Below are 21804 nucleotides of genomic sequence, written 5' to 3'. Positions count from 1 at the left end.
GGGTGGTCTACACCTCAATGGGAACAAAAGGTAATTTTCATGGGATTGCTCTCTACGGTAATCAAAGTTTCTCTTAACTCTTAGGATCTGTATGATCTTTTAGTAAGATTAAGACCATTGTACCACTTGCCCTGAAACTATTCAAATGAAACCAAACATGACTGTAAATCTTATTTGCATTCATATAGAACATTATATTCTTGACCATTTTGAGTGAATCCAGTGGAGGGAGGAGATGAAAAGGCACCGATGCATATGTGAGAGAGGCGTTTCCTGCACCACCCCTCTGTGGGGTGTCTTGAAGATGCCAGTGTATTGTTTGTTTCTCAGGAGATCAAAGTATTTTAGTTTCTTTTATCCTTACAATGCCCAGGGGACTGGTTCTTTTCGCTGGACCTGAAAGATGCTTACTTTCACATCCAGATAGCCCCCCGTCACAGATGATTCTTGAGATTCGTCTTCGAGGGAGGGGCTTATCAATACATGGTCCTTCCCTTTGGACTGTCCCTAGCTCCTCGCACTTTTACGAAGTGCATGGATGCGGCTCTTTCCCCGCTGAGACAGACGGGAATCCGCAATCTGAATTACCTTGACGACTGGCTCATTCTGGCCCAGTCGGAGGACGAGCTACTATCTCACAGATCCCTCCTCCTCAGCCACTTAGAATGCCTGGGACTCAGGGTCAATTTTGACAAGAGCACTCTGTCCCCCAGCCAACAGATATCGCTCCTGGGAACAGTTTTAGACTCAGCCCAAATGAGGGCTATAGCCATGCCAGAACGAGCGCTGGCCATTCAGCAGCTTGTGGCCTCATTCAGAGTTGGAGCCTCTCGCCCCCTCAAGGTGTTTCAGAGGATGCTAGGCCTCATGGCCTCAGTGTCTCCAGTACAACAGTTGGGCCTGCTCCGCATGCAGCCCCTTCAGTACTGGCTGAAACCACGAGTTCCATCCCGCACCTGGCGTCTCAGACGCCTTCGTGTCAAGGTAGACCGGGCCTGTGTATCAGCCCTGGCCCCTTGGACAGATATTCGTTGGATGGAACGGGGCGTGCCCCTGGGAATGGTCTGCAGACGGAAGGTAGTCTCGACAGACGCCTCCAACACGGGTTAAGGAGCACAGTGCGATGGCAAGCTAGCTTTTGGCCACTGGTCAAAAGAGGAAGGCTGGCTTCACATCAACTGCCTGGAAATGCTGCCAGTGTGTCTGGGCCTTTGAACCTTTCTGCCAGACCTAAGGGGACACCACGTCTTAGTCCGCTCGGACAGCATGACGGTAGTGTCCTATATAAATCACCAGGGCGGTCTCTCCTTGAAGCGCCTCTTCGCACTTGTGGAGTGCCTCTTGGAATGGGCTCAGCTCAACTTGCGCTCGCTGAGAGCAGCACATATCTGATAGATCTGGCAGGCTGAACCAAGGAGCAGACATGCTGTCTCGGAGCAATGTCCCCTCGGAGGAGTGGACTCTCCACCCTCAAACGGTTCAGAAAATCTGGGAGATCTTCGGCAGGGCAGAGGTCGACCTCTTCGCCTCAGAAGACAACTCTCATTGCCCAACTTACTTTTCGAAGGACACCGTTGGCCCACGACTGGCCCAACCTCCTCCTTTACGCTTTTCCCCCGATCGCTCTGATTCCACAGGTGATCAGGCGAGTCAGGGAACAGAGACGCAAGGTGCTGTTGGTGGCCCCGCTCTGGAGGAACCAGCAGTGGTTTGCAGAGCTGTGCCGGCTGCTCTCGGCAGCCCCATGGCCCATTCCCCTGAGACGGGACCTCCTCTCTCAGGCGAACGGAACGATATGGCACCCCCAGCCCGAGCTGTGGGCTCTGCCCCTTTGGCCTCTCGATAGGAGCTTGCGAACCTTCCCGAGAAAGTGCTAAACACAATCTCTCAGGCTAGAGCACCGTCTACAAGATGCCTCTATGCCCTTAAATGGTTTGTCTTCTCCGCCTGGTGTACAGCCCATGGCGCAGACCCAATCTCATGCGACATAACTCTGATATTGTCCTTCCTGCCAGAGCTGTTGGATAAGGGCCGTTCCCCTTCCACGCTCAAGGTCTATGTAGCAGCCATAGCAGCCTCTCACACTCCTATAGCTGGCCAATCGGTGGGCAGGAACAGCTTGGCTGTTCATTTTCTGAAGGGGTCTGGAAGGCTCGCCCCATCACTGTCCCTACATGGGATCTGCCCACGGTGTTGAGGGCTCTAAAGAGCCCTCCAATTGAACTGCTACAGTCCATTGCCCTTCGTCCCCTGACGTTTAAGACATAGCATTAGCATCGGTAAAGCGTATGGGAGATCTGCGGGCGCTATCAGTGAGCCCCACCTGCCTCGAATTCGGGCCCAACGACTCCAAGGTCGTCCTAAAACCAAGGCATGGTTATGTACCTAAAGTGCTCTCTACTCCATTTAAAGCACAGGGAATAACTCTATCGGCGCTTCCTCCTTCGGAGCAAGACCAAGCGCAGGGGCGGATTTAGTGAATTGGGGGCCCCAGGCAAAATATAGGAATAGGGCCCTATACATTTGCACACATTTTCCTAGATCAACCTTGAGGTTCCATTTTGTTGTTTTCAGCGTAAGCCTGTGTGCAAAGGCTGTCTAATTCTAAACTTTAAAATACATTTATTTTTAGTTGTTTTAACTACAAATGTAAATAAAACTGAAAAAATAATGTAAAGGCAATGATACATTTACACACCTAAAATACATATATCACGAGCATGCTCACAGATGAGAACAAAACAGCGTTGGATGAAGTGGATTAAGCCCGTCTTTTTTCCCCGTTTCCCAAAAAAAGCTTATACTACTGTTTCAGTTATTAGAATAGTTTTGTATGTAATGGAAAAGTTTTTTTTATAAAGTAAATTTAGAGAAACATTTGGAGTATTTTTTTGTTCGTTAAATGTAAGTTTTCGTTTTAAGTAGAGGCCAGCGGCAGACAGTGAATTGATCATAGCCTATAGCCTATGTTTGATCAATTTATCCTTCTCAAATCATCAGGACTTGCGTAAAATAAAATCTATATATAAAACAGTTCAAGTATATCACAATGCTAGTTTAAATGTTTAACCTTTATAAATGTGCGCTGTTAGACACATATCCAATCGCTTGCGGAGGAGTGGAAGCTGAAGCGTGCTCTGCAGGACATGGAGGCGCCAGTGCGATCACTTGCATTTTTTGATTAAGCCCGTCTTTTTTCCCCGTTTCCCAAAAAAAGCTTATACTACTGTTTCAGTTATTAGAATAGTTTTGTATGTAATGGAAAAGTTTTTTTTATAAAGTAAATTTAGAGAAACATTTGGAGTATTTTTTTGTTCGTTAAATGTAAGTTTTCGTTTTAAGTAGAGGCCAGCGGCAGACAGTGAATTGATCATAGCCTATAGCCTATGTTTGATCAATTTATCCTTCTCAAATCATCAGGACTTGCGTAAAATAAAATCTATATATAAAACAGTTCAAGTATATCACAATGCTAGTTTAAATGTTTAACCTTTATAAATGTGCGCTGTTAGACACATATCCAATCGCTTGCGGAGGAGTGGAAGCTGAAGCGTGCTCTGCAGGACATGGAGGCGCCAGTGCGATCACTTGCATTTTTTTTTAACAGTGGAAACAACTTAAAATACGCAGTCATTTTTGCTCATAAAGAAAAGAGTAATACATCATTCTAAACTGTAAAGGGTCTAGTTTTATTTGTGTGCACTCACAATATCAACAAAACGTTGTGCTTTTATAAAATAAAGAAAACAAACGCTTTCTGTCGTCTCGGGCTTGAACAGGAGCGCTTCACAATGATGAACCGAAACTCGGACATGATCAAAATATATAGAAAGCCTTAAATTACTACTTTAAAACGAAATAATTCAAATCGAAAATAGACTCCTAATAAAATAAACTTTCATTATGTAATCCGTGCATTTCTCTCTAAAGGCACATCCAATTAGATGGCGAGTAATTTTTTCATCACTATAATTGATGGAAGGCCCGATTATAATTTGCGTTTTATTTTATAATGCCATACAGTTAAAAAATAAAACACTAATTATAATGGCATATATGTAAAACTTTGTCCTATAATTGTATAGCTGCTTTTTCTGATTTTTATGTTGCTCTGTTCTGAACACCTTAAAATTTAAAGGATTTGCTGCAACGCAATTTTGTATGATATGTACTTTATTGCATTCCAGATGCTTTTAAAGTACTTTTCACTATAAATTTTACGGGTAGCTTGTATGTAAACGTTGTCATGAATTCGTTGTATTCCCATTTGTAAAATAGCCAACAAATTAACTGTTGTAGGCTAACCCGATCTCATGAAAGTGCGTAGTATAGCATGATTTTCTGCTTCTATTTGGCATAATATTTCTATGCAGAAATTGACTTTGGCATGCAAAAGACTGATAAATTCATAATTAACGGCATGGGTTCAGTCGACAGAAATACGGGACACAGGCCTATAATAACTGCTTTGCTGGGGGAAATCTCAGATCAGTCTGAGCGCTCATGGTACTCATCGGTCTGTACAGCCCTACACCTGCAGGCGCCATGGACTCGCATGGTTGTCGTGGAAATAAACACCGTAAACGACAAACGTTCGCGTGTCCGCGCTTAATGCTTATATCCTATATGAAAAGCATTTTAGGGGGCCCTTGGCTTTTGGGGGCCCAAGGCGGTCGCCTACCTTTGCCTAATGGGTAAGTCCGCCCCTGATCAAGAGTTGAACTTACTCTGTCCCATCAGGGCGCTGAAAGTCTATGTTGAGCGTTCTGCCCCGTTCAGGCGGTCAGATCAGCTATTTGCATGCTTTGGTGGCCGCACCAAGGGTTGTCCGGTTACGAAGCAGAGACTTTTCAAATGGATAATTGACGCTATTATGCTAGCATACTCTTCTTTGGGCCTTCAATGCCCCATGGGAGTAGAGGCATTGCCTCTTCCTGGGCTTGGTCTAGCGGTGTGTCCATTGCAGAAATTTGTTCGGTGGCCGGCTGGGCCTCGCCGTCCACATTTGCCAGATTCTATAGTCTGGACATCCCGGCCTTACAGGCGCAGGTCCTTTCTGCATAGCAGGGCACTCTATCATATGACAACCAGTGCTTGGCGTTTGCCTCCTTCATGTACACTCTTGGCCCTCAGTGAGTTCTGAGGCTGTACTGAATTAATATCGGGACGATGATACAAGACTGGGCCGACCTCTCTGAGTTTAGCCCTACTACCTTTTGTGGGGCTTCCCTGCAAAATACTTGGTCCCTCTGGGCCCCCTTGGGTGCTTAAGGCAAGTTCAAGTATTAGTCGTTCCTCTAGCATAGCACGGCGGGATTGTACTGGTTCCCCAAGCGTCTTAAACTGACGCAGTAAGCGTGAAGTATCGATAAGGAACGTACTCGGTTACTAATGTAACCTCGGTTCCCTGAGATATGGAACGAGTACTGCGTACTTTGCTGTGCTATGTAGCTGCACGACTCAGTCGTCGCTTCAGTCGAAGTAACCTGAGGATCTTATGGCGATGTATATAGCCAGATGACCCTGCCCATTCTGGTGGGCTTTGGCGGGCTTTACCGAGCTCTGCCGAGCTATTGGTTTGTTTTATATTCACTGTACGAACCAATTGCCATGCAGTTACACTGCATTATTGAAAGGCTTCAGTCATCGAAGAAAAAGTACTTAAACAGATGCAGTACTCGTTCCGTATCTCAGGGAACCGAGGTTACGTTAGTAACCGAGTACGTTCTTGCATCATTTCTGAATCATTATCCAAACACACCTTTCTGTAAAACTGTAGGACACTGATTCCATGTTATGAGCTTCTTTGAAAATGGCAACACATCACTGTTGTCAACAGCTGTCAGTCAATGCAGACATATCTGTTGTCTTGAATAGGAAGAAAGTGAGAATCAAAATGATGCATCATGCTGCTAAAAACTTAAGCATGAACCATTGTACTGTGCTGAAAATCCTTTACCAAAATAGGGTTTTCCTGGTAAAAAATGATTAGCCTTTTAAAAAGATTTTGTATTTATTTTTGATTGATTTGAGCTTATGTACAATGCAATAACATTAACTAGCAATTTTAGGAAAACTCTCTCCAGGTCAAAATGACTGGAACACAACAAGAGGGTTAAAAAGACCATCCAATTAGAAAAGTGTAATACGGTAGACTTTTTTTTAGCAGATGTTGATATAAACCTACTCTACGATACGGCCTTGGCACAAGAGCACAATAACTCATGTTGGCATTATTGCCAACCATGTCTACATAGAGTCTCTATGTCATGTTGATGGTTGAAGAGCTGTAGCATTCCTAGCATAGCACGGCGGGATTGTACTGGTTCCCCAAGCGTCTTAAACTGACGCAGTAAGCGTGAAGTATCGATAAGGAACGTACTCGGTTACTAATGTAACCTCGGTTCCCTGAGATATGGAACGAGTACTGCGTACTTTGCTGTGCTATGTAGCTGCACGACTCAGTCGTCGCTTCAGTCGAAGTAACCTGAGGATCTTATGGCGATGTATATAGCCAGATGACCCTGCCCATTCTGGTGGGCTTTGGCGGGCTTTACCGAGCTCTGCCGAGCTATTGGTTTGTTTTATATTCACTGTACGAACCAATTGCCATGCAGTTACACTGCATTATTGAAAGGCTTCAGTCATCGAAGAAAAAGTACTTAAACAGATGCAGTACTCGTTCCGTATCTCAGGGAACCGAGGTTACGTTAGTAACCGAGTACGTTCTTGCATCATTTCTGAATCATTATCCAAACACACCTTTCTGTAAAACTGTAGGACACTGATTCCATGTTATGAGCTTCTTTGAAAATGGCAACACATCACTGTTGTCAACAGCTGTCAGTCAATGCAGACATATCTGTTGTCTTGAATAGGAAGAAAGTGAGAATCAAAATGATGCATCATGCTGCTAAAAACTTAAGCATGAACCATTGTACTGTGCTGAAAATCCTTTACCAAAATAGGGTTTTCCTGGTAAAAAATGATTAGCCTTTTAAAAAGATTTTGTATTTATTTTTGATTGATTTGAGCTTATGTACAATGCAATAACATTAACTAGCAATTTTAGGAAAACTCTCTCCAGGTCAAAATGACTGGAACACAACAAGAGGGTTAAAAAGACCATCCAATTAGAAAAGTGTAATACGGTAGACTTTTTTTTAGCAGATGTTGATATAAACCTACTCTACGATACGGCCTTGGCACAAGAGCACAATAACTCATGTTGGCATTATTGCCAACCATGTCTACATAGAGTCTCTATGTCATGTTGATGGTTGAAGAGCTGTAGCATTCATTCATAAAGGTATTTTTTTAAACCACTGACGCGCTTCAGTGAAGTGGTTATTCATATCTGTTGTGCATACATATCTTAAATGTATGTATACAGTCTGGTATACTGTATATTGTTTGTAGCTTAAAAAATAAATATGCTTGTGTTGTAATGTATTGAAGTACTTCCATAAAAGGGTCAACCAGGGCATACTTTCAAAAAGATGATCTGGTCAGGCTCAGGCACTTAATTGTTTACACATTGAAAATAAAATTATGAAAATAAGTTACAGGTAGACATTGTCCAATGAGGGATTGACAACTAGCCTGCCTTAATTTTATCTATCTATCTATCTTATCTGTCTGTCCGTCCGTCCGTCCGTCCATCCATAGTATTCATGACAAAACTGAACTGAAATGAAAGATGAAAAGAATGAAGACGAAAGAAATCTAATATGATTTCAATTCTTAAAATTTAATGTAATATTTATCCAATCTATTAAGACATAAATGACAGATATTTGCAAGCCCATGGCCATGGGAATCATTTGGTCAGTCATTCACACTACCTAGGCACAAAACAGAGGTGTTATTTTCAAAGGACCGAAGATGCTTAAAAAACAAACTTCCCTCTGTTTTCATGTTTGATGCTACTGTTAAACTGGTAAACGGTTTGACTGCACCTGAACTAAATGAGAACTTCCTAATGTAGGCTATTAGTGATGATCTCTCTCATAGCATGACTACAACTTAGCTCACCACTGCCAACTGATGAGCCTAAATTAACATATTTAGAAGTAATTTTTTTTTTCATTGAACAATGTCACAGGTGACTAACTGGTGAGGGTTGCGTGCTGCAATGACGAACCAAGATGGCCGCTGGAAGAAACCTCAGTGACCCCAGCCTGAATCAGCATTCCCAAGCTATGGGTTGATGTTGATAATCTCATTTAGACCAAGACCTCATTTATCATTGAGGGCGCTTGCGAGTTACCAAAATGCTTGTATGAGTAACATCATAGCACATAAAGTTACTTCCTATAGCAAACATTGTAATGACTGTCAGACTTCTCTGACTCATTCAATTCATGGCTTTGAAAAGGCACATAGAAACAGAATTTTTTTTGCTTTAAAATATAAAATAGGATTTATTTCATATTGATTTACACATTTACACCAAAAATGCAGCATTTAAGTAGTAATTTGCACAGGAAAAGGTACACAAGACATGCACGTCACAGAGAAAAGAACAATGAGAAGAAACTGAATGAATGCTCGAAGGCCTCTCATAGTCTATAAAGATTAATATATAGACATAAGCCACCCATCCACACATTACACTCTACATGTATATTACATGTCACGCATAAAAATGGTGCTTGTTCAAACATGATTTATAGTAGGACTTCACACAATTTTGCTCCAGTTTACAATTTACTCATTCTGAATGTTTAAATTTTTTCCAATTAATATTCACTTCATGACAAAAATCACAAACAGACTCTTGAAATATAAAAACAACACCTGTTGTTGTTACTAAATATCATTAAGGCTGTATTCAAGGTACGAGTGTGCAGCCTTTTAAACCAATGGGGGAAAATTAAATGGATGTCAGTAGAACGTTGTAATTTCTGACAGAGTTTATGTTTTGAGAATGAACTAGACATCTAAATGTGTATAAGCAACAAAGATACAGAGAAAGCAGGGTTACAGTACATGTAATATTAAATTAAGTAAAATTAGTTTTTCTTTTAATCATCTTTTACAATATGGAAATAAGGTGACTGCTCATTTCCCAACTGAAGCACATGGATTTTTTTTAACTAACACACAAGGCCAGTTTTTATATTTGCAAGCCCATGGGAAGCATTTGGTCAGTCGTACACACTACCTAGGCACAAAACAGAGGTGTTATTTTCAAAAGACCGAAGATGCTTAAAAAAACTTCCCACTGTTTTCATGTTTGATGCTACTGTTAAACTGGTAAACGGATTTACTGCACCTGAACTAAATGAGAACTTCCTAATGTAGGCCATTAATGATTATCTCTCTCATAGCATGACTACAACTTAGCTCACCACTGCCAACTGATGAGCCTAAATTAACATATTTAGATGCAATTTTTTTTTCATTGAACAATGTCACAGGTGAGGGTTGCGTGCTGCAATGACGGACCAAGATGGCCGCTGGAAGAAACCTCAGTGACCCCAGCCTAAATCAGCATTCCCAAGCTATGGGCTGATGTTGATAATCTCATTTAGACCAAGACCTCATTTATCATCGAGGGCGCTTGCGAGTTACAAAAATGAGGACCCTGCGGATGGCGATCAGCCGATCCTTAAGAGTGTTCATGGCGAGGATGGTCAGCTGGGCTTTGTTTTCCAGCGGCAGCACAGCCAACAGCCACCAACACCACGCAGGACCATTGGGATTATCCTGAGGAAAAAAAAGAACACAATCAAACATTAGCACTGAATGTATTAGATTAGCCTGCCATTTTAAAAACTACAATAATTTTTAAATAAAAATTAAATACGGGTCTGATATGCAGCAGACAGTTTAGAGGTAAGATTACAATGATTTAGAACAAATGTGAGAATGATTTGATCCAAACATTCACCTGTGGGTCAGAGTCTTTGACAGGCAGCTGCCCAAAGTGGCTGATGATCTGGTTCTTCATATCATCTTTAAGGGAAGTGAACCAGCCCAAGGCCTGATCATACACAGAGTCATGCAACTTCAGGAGCTCAGTCAACACCTCTCCTTCAACCTGAACACACATGCACATATATGGTCAGTGTGGAAGACTGGTGATTTAGTTATTTTCTCTCTCTCTCTCTCTCTCTCTCACACACACACACACACAATATACCATTTTTGGATTTGGACTTTTGTGCTCATAGACTGCAAAAATCTCTATACCTTTTTATCCTCCAAATATTCAATCTTGGCTGTGTGGTATCCATCTCTCTGGCCGTGAGTGAGCACTCTGAAACGAGCAATGCCTATGGTGTCCACCACAGAGCGTCCATCAGGAAAAAACTTGACATCCCTCACCTGCAGCATACAGCCGTGGTCTGCAAACCTGTTAACCACACACCTCAGATATTTAACGCCATGTCAAGATGTTATGCACTTCATTAACACTTCTTTCTGATTAGGGCCCAAAGCTGTGAAAGTATATGCACTAAACCCAATACATGTATATGACTCATCAAAGCTGAACAACTTTTGCGCTGCATGTCATATGCTCTGCTCAAGAGAAGTCGGCTACTCGGAACCTTTACATACTCCTTCTAGAGAATTAATGCAATCGCCACCAAACTCAGTCAACACAATGCCAAGACACTGAAGATGCTAAAATGTTAATGGATTTATGATACTGAATGGTTTGGCTGAGGCAAGGTGGTAAATTTTCGCCAAAAAAAAAAGGAAATAAAAAGCATGTTATAATTTTCGCACACGTTGACTGATGTAGTTCAAATTTGAGCTGTATGTTTGATGGAAGCATGGATGTGACTTATTGCGAGTAACAATCATAACGCTGCCAACTAGCAACAGGAAGTGTCACTTACAACAAGCTTTAAAGAATTCAAAGGATTTTTTATTTTTTTGTAGCCTTTTTGGGTATTTTTGAGCTTCTTAGCACCTTTTGACTAAAGTAATGGGGTTAGGTTTACCTGAAAAGATTTCCACATTAAAGACTTCGATTTACCTTGAAGTATATTGGGGCCTTTATGCACTTAGTTGAAGCACATTTGGCAGTGATTATATGTATTCTAGAACACAGGAATTTAGAGCAATTTGGGTATAATCCATTAATAATTTTATGAGAATGTCCAGGGATCAACATTAAGCAGGGATTAAAATTATTCATTTGTCTGAGTTAAAAAAAAGAAAAAGAAAAAAATTAACTTGTCAGGAAATTTTGGTTTCGTTTTTTCTAAATCCTATCATTTGCCTTCTAGGGTTGTAATGGTACACAAAAGCAAATGTACGTACCTCAGCTTTGAATTTGCATTTCGGTATGGAAAAATATTATTTGTTTGAATTTTGTGATAAAATGGACAAAATTTGAAAGATGAGGCTATTGCTGTGTTCAAAATCACCTGCATACCCTTCCCTACATTAGTGCACTAGTATAGTGTAGTTGAAGGAGTGAATGAAAACGAGTGAGTCTGCCGCTTTTACATAGTTTGTGCTTGCTGTTTAATAATCATTTGTAACTTAGCAAAATGGCTAAGCTCTAAACTAGCATGTATAAACCTTACTTAAATTATTTAAGTATTAATTTAAACAAAATTTATGCCTATACGATATAATGCTGTACCCACATTGGACCAGTGGTATGGAAAACAGATGAATGGTTGATTCAGCTGAGGGCACCACTTTCTGGCAAGATGAGGGAATACATTTGGCACAACCCTTTAAGTGCATTATGGGTATTCTCTAGCCTGTGAGTGTACATCGGTTGTTACTGTGGTGCATTATGTGGTTGAATGAGTACACTCAATAACTTCCACTATGGTTTCAGACATCACTATTAAATGGCTGTCCCCTATTTAGGAGTATGGGGGCTATTTCGGACACAGCCTATGATTTTTATCGATAACAATACACAGAGCCTATTGTAATTATCGATGGTAAGACTGGTTAATAGCCTAAAACGCTGTATTTCTTGTGTACATATGCGTACAGAACCAAAAAGCACATATGATTACGTGTGCCGCTTTACCCCTAATGCTTCCAAAAACTTAAACAGAAAATGTCGCAGGGATAATTTTATGAGAATTTTGAATTTATTTATTTTTTCCTAATTTTATATTTATTTAGATAATCAAAAACATACATTCACGTATCAACACAACTAACAACACAACATGCATACAGACATTGTGATTTTACATTGTGTACATATAAGCAAAGACAAGAAAGAGAAAATAACATCAGTAAATCACAAACAAAACCTGACAGCATCAGCATCAGTTTATCCACTTACAATTATACTTGGTTTTGTAAATAATTTATGAAAGGACACCATATGGCAGTGAACTTAGACCCGGAACCTTTTAAATTAAGTCTTATTTTTTCCAAACTCAGGAATTGTAACATCTCTGGCCCACTGTTTAAAAGAAGGGGGAAATGACTGTTTCCAATTAATTAAAACCAAGCGCCTTGCCAAAAGAGAAGTAAAGGCGATTCAGTCCAATTCACATTTTGACAGTGTTATTTTCACATACAATACCAAAGACGGCAGTTAAAGGATTTGCACAAACATCTTTACAAAATATTCTAGAATAAGATAAAAAAAATATGAGACCAAAAAACAGACAGACTAGGACATAGCCAAAACATATGGGCTAATGTAGCAGGGGACTGCTTACAGCTTGTACAGGAGGGGTCAACCGAGGGATACATCTTTGCCAGTTTGGCCTTGGAAAGATGAAGTCTATGTACCACTTTAAATTGAATAAGGCTGTGTCTAGCACAAATAGACGATCCACGAATTCTATATATAGCCTCATTCCATTCCTCGTCCGTCAGTGAGATATTAAAGGGATCATATGATGCGATTTCAAGTTTTCCTTTCTCTTTGGAGTGTTACAAGCTGATTGTGCATAGATAAGATCCCTGAAGTTGCAAAGACTAAAGTCTCAAAACCAAAGAGATATTCTTTATCAAAGTTAAGACTGCCACGCCCCCCTAAAACGGCTCGTTCTAACACGCCCCCACATATCTACCTCACTATGTGGAAATATTTGCATAATGCCGCCCAAATGTTCACGCAAAGAAAGAAGGCGTGGTTTCAGTAACTGCAGTTAGTGTTGAAGCAGCCATGTCAGGGAGACGCTGTGTGTTTCTAGGCAAAAGCAAAAGCACTTTATTTGGCCTTTCGAAAGTAGATGCATTTAGGAATCTTTAAGATTACTTACAACAGAACAGCAATGCATTTTATGGATGACCGTTTCCGACTGCATCTCTGGAGCTCAGCCACAGTGATCTTTGGGTTCTTCTTTACCTCTCTCACCAAGGCTCTTCTCCCCCGATAGCTCAGTTTGGCCGGACAGCCAGCTCTAGGAAGGGTTCTGGTCGTCCCAAACGTCTTCCATTTAAGGATTATGGAGGCCACTGTGCTCTTAGGAACCTTAAGTGCAGCAGAAATGTTTTTGTAACCTTGGCCAGATCTGTGCCTTGCCACAATTCTGTCTCTGAGCTCTTCAGGCAGTTCCTTTGACCTCATGATTCTCATTTGCTCTGACATGCACTGTGAGCTGTAAGGTCTTATATAGACAGGTGTGTGGCTTCCCTAATCAAGTCCAATCAGTATAATCAAACACAGCTGGACTCAAATGAAGGTGTAGAACCATCTCAAGGATGATCAGAAGAAATGGACAGCACCTGAGTTAAATATATGAGTGTCACAGCAAAGGGTCTGAATACTTAGGACCATGTGATATTTCAGTTTTTCTTTTTTAATAAATCTGCAAAAATGTCAACAATTCTGTGTTTTTCTGTCAATATGGGGTGCTGTGTGTATATTAATGAGGAAAAAAAATTAACAAATGATTTTAGCAAATGGCTGCAATATAACAGAGTGAAAAATTTAAGGGGGTCTGAATACTTTCCGTACCCACTGTAGACCCATCGGCAAGGGTGAAAATAGAAGAGCTGAAAGCGAGGAAGGAAGGCAGGCTGAGGATTCTATCTGGACCCAATCTGGTACGTGATTTATATAATGTGAACCTTGCCAATAAGTCAGAGCTCTTAGGTTACAAGCCCAATAATATAGTTGAAAATTTGGGAGGGCCATCCCCCCTGTTCTTTAGGGTTTTGCAGAAATTGTAGACGTATTCTGGGGGGTTTCTTATTCCAAACATCAGACGAGATTATCTTATTTAAATGAGCAAAAAAAGATTTCTTAATGTAAATCGGTATAGTTTGGAAGAAATATAAAAATTTAGGGAGCTGTCACGAATTCAGTCCATGGACTTCCGTTTATTCACCACCAGAGGTCACCCTTTCCATTTCATTGACTCTCGCACAACACAAACTGTTGCATAGCACCCCGGACCACATATCCCATCATTCTTTGCACGATTTGCACACTGCACTGATTGCACACAGCTGTTTCTAATCACCTCACTCACTATATAACACCCACTCCAACCACCTTTCTCTGCTGAGTATTGTTTAGCCTGTACCCCTTTCTGAGTCTCCGTGTTTTCCTTGTTTTGCCTTGCCTGTTTTTGCGGTTTCTGATCTTTGCCTTTTTTTTTGGGTTTCTCCCTCTCGTCTCGCCCCTGTGATTCTGTCTGCTGATCGGTGACCTACGCTAGCCCTGGGACTATTCTTGTGTTTTGCCTGCCATATACCTGTTTGCCATTGTTCTGACCCTGCCTGTTTACCACGTCTCTTTAATAAAGCCTGCAGATGGATCCACACGTCTCACATCTCGTCAGCCACGTTACAGGAGCGTATTCATTTTAATAACATTGATCCTACCAATCAAAGAAGTGGGGAGCTTAGACCATTTTTCAAGGAATATCCTAGTTTGTTCCAAGAGGAGAGTAAAGTTGAGCTTAAACAGCTTAGAGATATTTCTTAAAACAACCACACCTAAATATATCAATTTTATCAGGGGCTACTGCAAATGGGTAGTGAGAAAAATAAGTATTTAATGCTAAGCGATTTATAGGAAATAATTCATTCTTAGAGAGGTTGAGTTTGTATCCCGAAATGTGGCTAAAACGCTCAAGTGCAGTAATAACATGAGGGAGAGAATTATGAGGATCTGCGATAAATAAAAGCAGGTCATCTGCATAGAGTGATAACTTGTGCTCTCTGTCCCCCCCTAGATATACCCTGGATATCTGAGGTTGACCTCAGCAAAATGGCTAAAGGTTCAATCGCCTGTTTGTAATAACAGAAGAAAAGTGAGAAGCATATAAGTGTTTTACTCAAGTCAAAAATTTGGATTCACACCAAATCTCTCTAGAAAGCTAAAAAGATAGCTCCACTCCACTCTGTCAAAGGCTTTTTCAGTGTCTAGATATTAACATTTCAGGTATATGCTTATTTGAGTCAGGAGAATAAATAATATCAAATACTCTGCGTATATAAAAAAAAAGAAAATCGTTTTTTAATTAAGCCAGTCTGATCTGGGGCTAAAATACTAGGGAGAACATGCCAATATTTTACAATCTACATTGAGCAAAGATATAGGCCGAAATGAGCCACAGTTCAGAGGGTCTTTCCCTTTTTTAGGTATAACGGAAATTGTCACTTGATAGAATGTGTGTGGGAGGCAACCTATAGAGAATGATTCCTCAAGTACAGCAAGTAGCAGAGGCATTAGTTTACCTTTAAACGTTTTTTTAAATTCTACCGTAAAGCCACCTGGCCCAGGAGCTTTTGAGTTTTGCCTGTTTGAGAGAGCTACATTAAGTTCTTCTAAATTTAGAATTTTCTCCAATTCTGCATTGGATTGAATTGTTCAAAGACCAAATTGATTTCTAACTCATCCTTGGTGACCCTGCCATCATCCCTACGAATGGATGTTATAGTATTTGTAGTCGAGTACAGTCTTATTTGTTGAGCAAGAATTTTCCCAGATTTGTCCGAATGTTCATATAATTTAGAGCAGGATTGAAGCAAAAGTTTTTCTGTCTGTTTGGATTTTATTAGATCAATCTCTATCTGTATCTTTTTTCTTTCTTTAAAAATTTCAGGTGAGGGCTTAATTGCACATTTTAAGTCTAACTGTTTAATTTGGTTAATAAGATAATTTAGTTGCTGGTTTCTTTTTTTCCTCTCCCATGATGAAAATGAAATTATTTCCCCCCTAATATAGGCTTTTAGTGACTCCCAAAGTGTAGCTTTACTAACATCTGAGGTGTTACTGATAGATAAGAAAAAAATCTATTCTGTTATTAATAAGGTCTACAAAGGATGAATCAGAAGAATTAAATTATCAAAGCGCCATGTCTTCCGAACTGGTGAATTGGGAAAAGATCATTTTAAAACAACTGGGCTATGATCTGAAATTACAATAGATTCATATTTAAGCACCCAGAGGTACGTATTTTTATGAGACTGGGTTGTATTTATAATTAGTAACAGAAGTTAGCAGTTTATCATCTATTAAGAAGTAATCAATTTGTGAATATGAATGACGCACTGGGGAGAAAAAAAGACTTTAAAAAAGAACTGCTTAAGGTTTGGATATAAGAAACGCCAGGGATCTGGCGCTCAACATCTTAAAATGTCTTCTAATACACAATTTTGTTTTGTCTTATTGAAAAAAAAAAGAGCTTCATAAAGCCATATTATTCTTCAACCAGTAAAAGTCTCCACTGTCCAGAAAGAGGGGAAAAAAGTAAAATTCAGTGACAATGAATATAATGTCCAGTTTAACAAAAAAAAAAAAAAAAAAATAAACTCAGACAAAAATAATATAAATTCCACTTTAAAAAAAAAAAAAAAAAAAAGTGAACAAGCACTGTTAAATGTTTATGTCCTGCAAAGTACCAAACACACTGTAGCAGACATCGAGGGGGACCTGAAAAACTATTCAGAGACGAGTGCATCCATTTTTGGTTTGATGTGTTGCGCAAAGTAAGCGTCCGCCTCTGATGGTGACTTAAAAGAAAGTCTAGTGTTATTGAAAGTGAACCGTAAATCTGCCGGGTGGTGGATGCCGTAAGAAATCCCAGCCTGCTTAAGCTTGAATTTCACAGAATTAAAGGCTGCTCTTCTGCAGCTCAGTTCTGCCCTCATTTCAGGGAAAATATGGACCCGTGCGCCGTGAAATGTAAGCTCACCGCGCTTCCTGGAGGCCTCTGATAATCTTGGCCTTATCAGAGAAGTAGTGCAGATGAACGATCATTGCTCTGGGCTTGTTGCCGGCGCAAGGTTTCGGAGCTAGGGCACTATGAGCGCAATCTAACACCACTGATTGAAGGTCAGGTAAATCTTCACCTAGCACCTCTTAAAAGAATCCAGACATGAAGTCAGTGGGCCGGCCCTTATCCGCGTCTTCAAGTATGCCAATTATACGCAGGTTTTTGGCTACGACTCCTATTTTTGAGGTCTTGTTGTTGCTCTTGCAACTTCTGTATTTGATCTTTCAAAGTTGAAACTGTGGTTTCCACTGTCTCTAGCGAGTCGTGGTGAGAGTTGAGTGTTGTTTCCATTTTCTCCATAGTGTCAGACATACTGGTTTGCTTAGTATGGAATGAATTTGCCCCGCTATCTCCAGTTGTAAAGCATCCATTTTGGTTTTGACCTCCAATCGGAAGATTTCAACAATCAATCCAATCTCAGAGCGGAAACTCGCCATCTCTTTTTTAATAGTATCTGCCATCTGACTGAGGGAGGATATCAGTTCAGATTTAACCAGCTGAAGAAGCGTATTGTCCTCTGACGTCAAAGATTGCTAGGCGCGGCTGTTACTTGTGTGGTTAGTAGCGGCCTCCATACTAGCTTGCTTTAGGTTGGGACTGTCGAGCCGCATCGGTCTTGTCATTGATTTTTTCGCGTTTTTGCTTGTCATTTTCAAACAAATCGGTTAACCATAAATGCAGGGTATTAGTAGAGACAAATTTATCCCTTTTCAAAGTATATTTGCGTGTAGTGCAAATAAAATTAAAATGAGTGAGAGCGTAAACGAAACGCGACTACCTCATCTTGCCGCCGGTCCGCTGGAAGTCTCTGAATTTGGAATTTTTTAAAGCTTGAAGATGGTCATCATTAACTGAAGTGCGAGTAAGTAATTTTTTGTTTAATTTCTCCTTTTGTGTTCCTAGGCAGTAAGGTGGTCATACAAAAACTATCCCTTTAATCCTCTAATAACCAAGAGAGCAAGTGATTCACTTCTGTGGATGTACACTTTAATGTCCAACTACGAAATGCAAAAACTAAACTTTTAAACACTTGTAATCAAGCTCTTGCAAATATTTTTGTGCTATAAGCGTGACCTTGTTACTGTATGAGTGTGGTGTCTGCAAGGATCTACCACAGACACAGTAACATTAGGAGGCATTACAGCCACGACTCCAAGCAATTGAACACATGAGAAATGCTAACATATGATATCCAATATAATAATACCGGTAATAACAATAATAATAAATAATAGCAGCTGCATGGAGCATTTATAAGGCCAAGCACACAAACTATGAAAATGATTTTAACATTGTAGACTATTTTATGCAAATAGTTGAAAAATCATCAATTGTGTGTGTCAATAAGGCTGGGTGATATAGTAAAAAATGTATCACAATATAATGTTCCGTATCATTCAGTATAAGTAATTATTGAATTTTTTAAAACCTTTTTTAAACAGAGCTATAGGGGAAAAAAGGTTTAAATTTAACCACTTTTTTTTATTTTACCCAGTTTATTAAGGCAAACAACAAATAGTTTTAACAGTCAAACGCAAAAAAAAAAAAAACCCTCCTTTCTTATATTTTATATGCAGATTAGTTTTAAGAAAACTTTTGGCTTATCTCCTGAGTCCACAGGAGGGCGCAATAAGCTAAATAATGCACCGCATTAAATTGTTTATTAAATGCAATGAAAGAATGACAAATGACAAAAAATTATCTAAAAAAAAAAGTGCATAATCTCTAAACTTACATATATAAATCAAATAAATTTTTTAAATGGCATAAACATTATGAAGAATTATGAGCAAAACAGCAACAGGTATTTATGCATAGCTTAATGCAAAAAGCCGAAGCACCGATCACACAGATTGCATTTAAAAACATATGAGACGCAATGGAATGGAATGGAATAAAACCCCTCTTTTAACTTTACATGGCTTCTGTATGCATCTCGTGCGAGAGCAACAGTCACAGTTGTCCATCTCGAAAATGTACAGAACATGCGTTCTGTGTGAATGGCTTGGTTTTGGTTTTAACCTAATCAAGATCTTCTCTGCATTAAGCTTCAATTTTTCTCTAATATTTTGAAAAAATAAAATGCAATAACAAAACTCCAACTGCAGTAGTGAACTTGGAATAAAAAAAAGAGACACAAACATATAACAGTCACTTTATGTATTAACCTTTTGAAATGCAAAACAGAACAGATTTCCCTTATTAAGAAAATCGATGTAGACCCAACACTTTAAATTGATTCAAGGCCTCTTACCCTTTTAGTTCATCAGCAATGCACATGCCAAACTGTTTGGTTCCCGTTTCCATAGATCTGCGAATCATAAGCCTGTATCGAGGCTCAAAAACATGCAGTGGGCAGGGAATAGTAGGAAATGCCATAGTGCAAACAAAGATGGGCACTCCCTGGTTCAAGCTGAAACAAGGAGAAAATAATTTTTTTTCGATATGTACACATGAACAAGATACAATAATAATGTCACATTGATAGCATAACGACCAGAAAAGAGTTAGGAAAACCATTATATCTATAGCCAACTTACTTTGACAATTCTTTCATCTCTTCTTCATGTACTTTTCGCCTTTCTGCTAGCTCATCACAAAAGAAGCGCTGCAATAATTTTTCTATTAGAAGAGTTTTGTTGTACGCTCTAGTGGCCAGATACTGCAGAAAAGAAAGATATGTGCACTTTAGATAAGAAAGCATCTCCTCAATGTCTAACATCGAATTAAACGGGGGGCTGTAGAGTAACATTATGACATGTTAAAACAACATTATTCGCAGGTGTGTGATAAATTTCATGACAAATTTCAAAATGAGAATCAACATCTTTTAAAAAAAGAATCCACTCAAATCAACTCAAAGTTCCAGGTCAAATGTCAGTTCACCATGGCTAGACATTAGGGCTGGGTTTTGACACAAATTTCACGATTCGATTTGATTCTCATTGACAAGCTTGCGATTCGATTCAATATCGATTATTTTGGATATATATCAGGTACAGTACATGCCAAATTTTCAAGGAAAAAAAATCTCTCAATTAATGCTGTAAAATATACACGAGAGTCAGTTGGTACTACATTACTATAATATAGAAGGTTATTAATATAAATATAATATAATATAAATATTAATAATATAAAGTTTTTACAATAATAAAGTTACAGTTACATAATATTTCTTCTTCAATTCGTTTTTTGAAATATAAACATTTAAATGGTGGCTGTCATAAAAACTTGATGGATTTATTCAAACATAAATTAAATATTGAAGAACAGTAAAAAATTATAATAAATATGTTATATGTTGCATATATTAAAGGGGTCATACGATGCGATTTCAATTTTTCCTTTCTCTTTGGAGTGCTACAAGCTCTTGGTGCATAAAGAAGATCTGTAAAGTTGCAAAGACTAAAGTCTCAAATCCAAAGAGATATTATTTATAAAAGTTAAGAGTCAACCATGCCTACCTAAAATGGCTCGTTCTAACACGCCTCCACATATCTACCTCACTATGTGGGAAGATTTGCATAACACCGCCCAAATGTTCACGCAAAGAAAGAAGGCGTAACATTTATTCTCACTGTAGTATTGTTTACGCTGCAGCCATGTCATGAAGACGCTGTGTGCTTCGTTGTGAAAGCGAAACTACTTTGTTTGGTCTTCCAAAAGAGGACGATATCAGCTTCGTCATGCCTAGAGCTGATCCGTGCTGCTCGCTGAGGGAATACATCAACTTTCGTCGCTCCGGCCGGGACATGGCATCAACAGTAGGGTGAGGGGCGTAACATTTCCGTCACACGCTTGAGGTATTCGGTCAATCACAACGCATTGGATAGCTGGCCAATCACAGTACACCTCGCTTTTTCAGACTGACGAGCTTTGTAAAAATCGACGCGTTTCAAAAAGGTGGGGCATAGAGGAGAAACAATAATGTACAGTATGTGAAAAATAATGTGTTTTTTTCACTTTAAACCGCATAAACACATTTCATTACACCAAATCCACAAAATTATGTTCTTTTTAGCAGCATCATATGACCCCTTTAAGCAAAATGCCCCTCTCTACGGTTTATTTTTTTATATGACTAATGATTTTATGGTCAATATGTTTTTTTTCCTGAGGTAAATGTGACGTTACGTGTTGTTTACAAGCCATTATATTGACGTTTTTGCGCGGCTGAAACACTGATTGAGCGATTACTTGAGACAGGATATGGTTTGTAAAGTTGTACTCTTTCTTTTAACTTACCTTCGGATGTTTAGTCATGATTATTTTGTGCTGAAACTGGTATTAATGTGGAGGAGATGATCATTCACGTGCGCCTCGCGCTGTCTGTTGAACTGAGGCGATATAGCGATCTGTCACTCCACATTAAACAGCGCCTAAACAACATTTATTGTTTAAATACTGCAATACATTGGGCAGAATTTGAAATCTGAGACTTTGGTTCATATTAACAGTACCAAAGCACAACGCTTATTGCTATTTATTGGATGGGAAGTACCCTTCAATGTTTCGTCCATTAACTGAAAACAGGCAAGATTAATCGATTCTTGGGATTTAAGAATCGATATCGTTCCGTAAAAATGAGAATTGATTAATATCGAGATATCGATATTTTTTACCC

General features: G+C 39.5%; 1 protein-coding gene across 2 annotated transcripts; it reads right to left on the bottom strand.

Moving 5' to 3' along the window:
• Positions 1 to 8096: 8096 nt before the first annotated feature.
• LOC107573785 (LON peptidase N-terminal domain and RING finger protein 3-like) lies at positions 8097 to 20121 on the bottom strand. 2 transcript variants are annotated; one of them, XM_016260231.1, is made up of 6 exons: positions 19718 to 20121; positions 19432 to 19590; positions 10198 to 10360; positions 9896 to 10045; positions 9539 to 9711; positions 8097 to 8231 (listed from the first exon to the last, which is right to left on the bottom strand). In XM_016260231.1, the coding sequence occupies exons 1-5, from the start codon at positions 19927 to 19929 to the stop codon at positions 9553 to 9555; spliced, it is 843 nt and encodes a 280-aa protein (XP_016115717.1). In that variant the 5' UTR covers positions 19930 to 20121; the 3' UTR covers positions 8097 to 8231; positions 9539 to 9552. The 2 variants fall into 2 exon arrangements, with proteins under 2 accessions (XP_016115717.1, XP_016115716.1); XM_016260230.1 differs by lacking the exon at positions 8097 to 8231 and having other exon boundaries at positions 8431 to 9711.
• Between the last annotated feature and the right edge of the window lie 1683 nt (positions 20122 to 21804).

This window comes from Sinocyclocheilus grahami, unplaced genomic scaffold (assembly GCF_001515645.1).
Source record: "Sinocyclocheilus grahami isolate Dianchi unplaced genomic scaffold, SAMN03320097.WGS_v1.1 scaffold2034.1, whole genome shotgun sequence".
Classification (NCBI taxonomy): Eukaryota; Metazoa; Chordata; class Actinopteri; order Cypriniformes; family Cyprinidae; genus Sinocyclocheilus; species Sinocyclocheilus grahami.
Note: the sequence above shows the minus strand (reverse complement) of the source record. Positions and strands in the feature narration are given on the sequence as shown.

Coding starts and splice junctions, on each gene's coding strand:
- LOC107573785 (XM_016260231.1), bottom strand. CDS start 19,929: ATGTTACTCTACAGCCCCCCGTTTAATTCGATGTTAGACATTGAGGAG. Junction 19,591..19,717: donor GAGATGAAAGAATTGTCAAA/GTAAGTTGGCTA, acceptor TCCTTGTTTCAG/CTTGAACCAGGGAGTGCCCA. Junction 9,712..9,895: donor TCAAAGACTCTGACCCACAG/GTGAATGTTTGG, acceptor TTTTTTCCTCAG/GATAATCCCAATGGTCCTGC.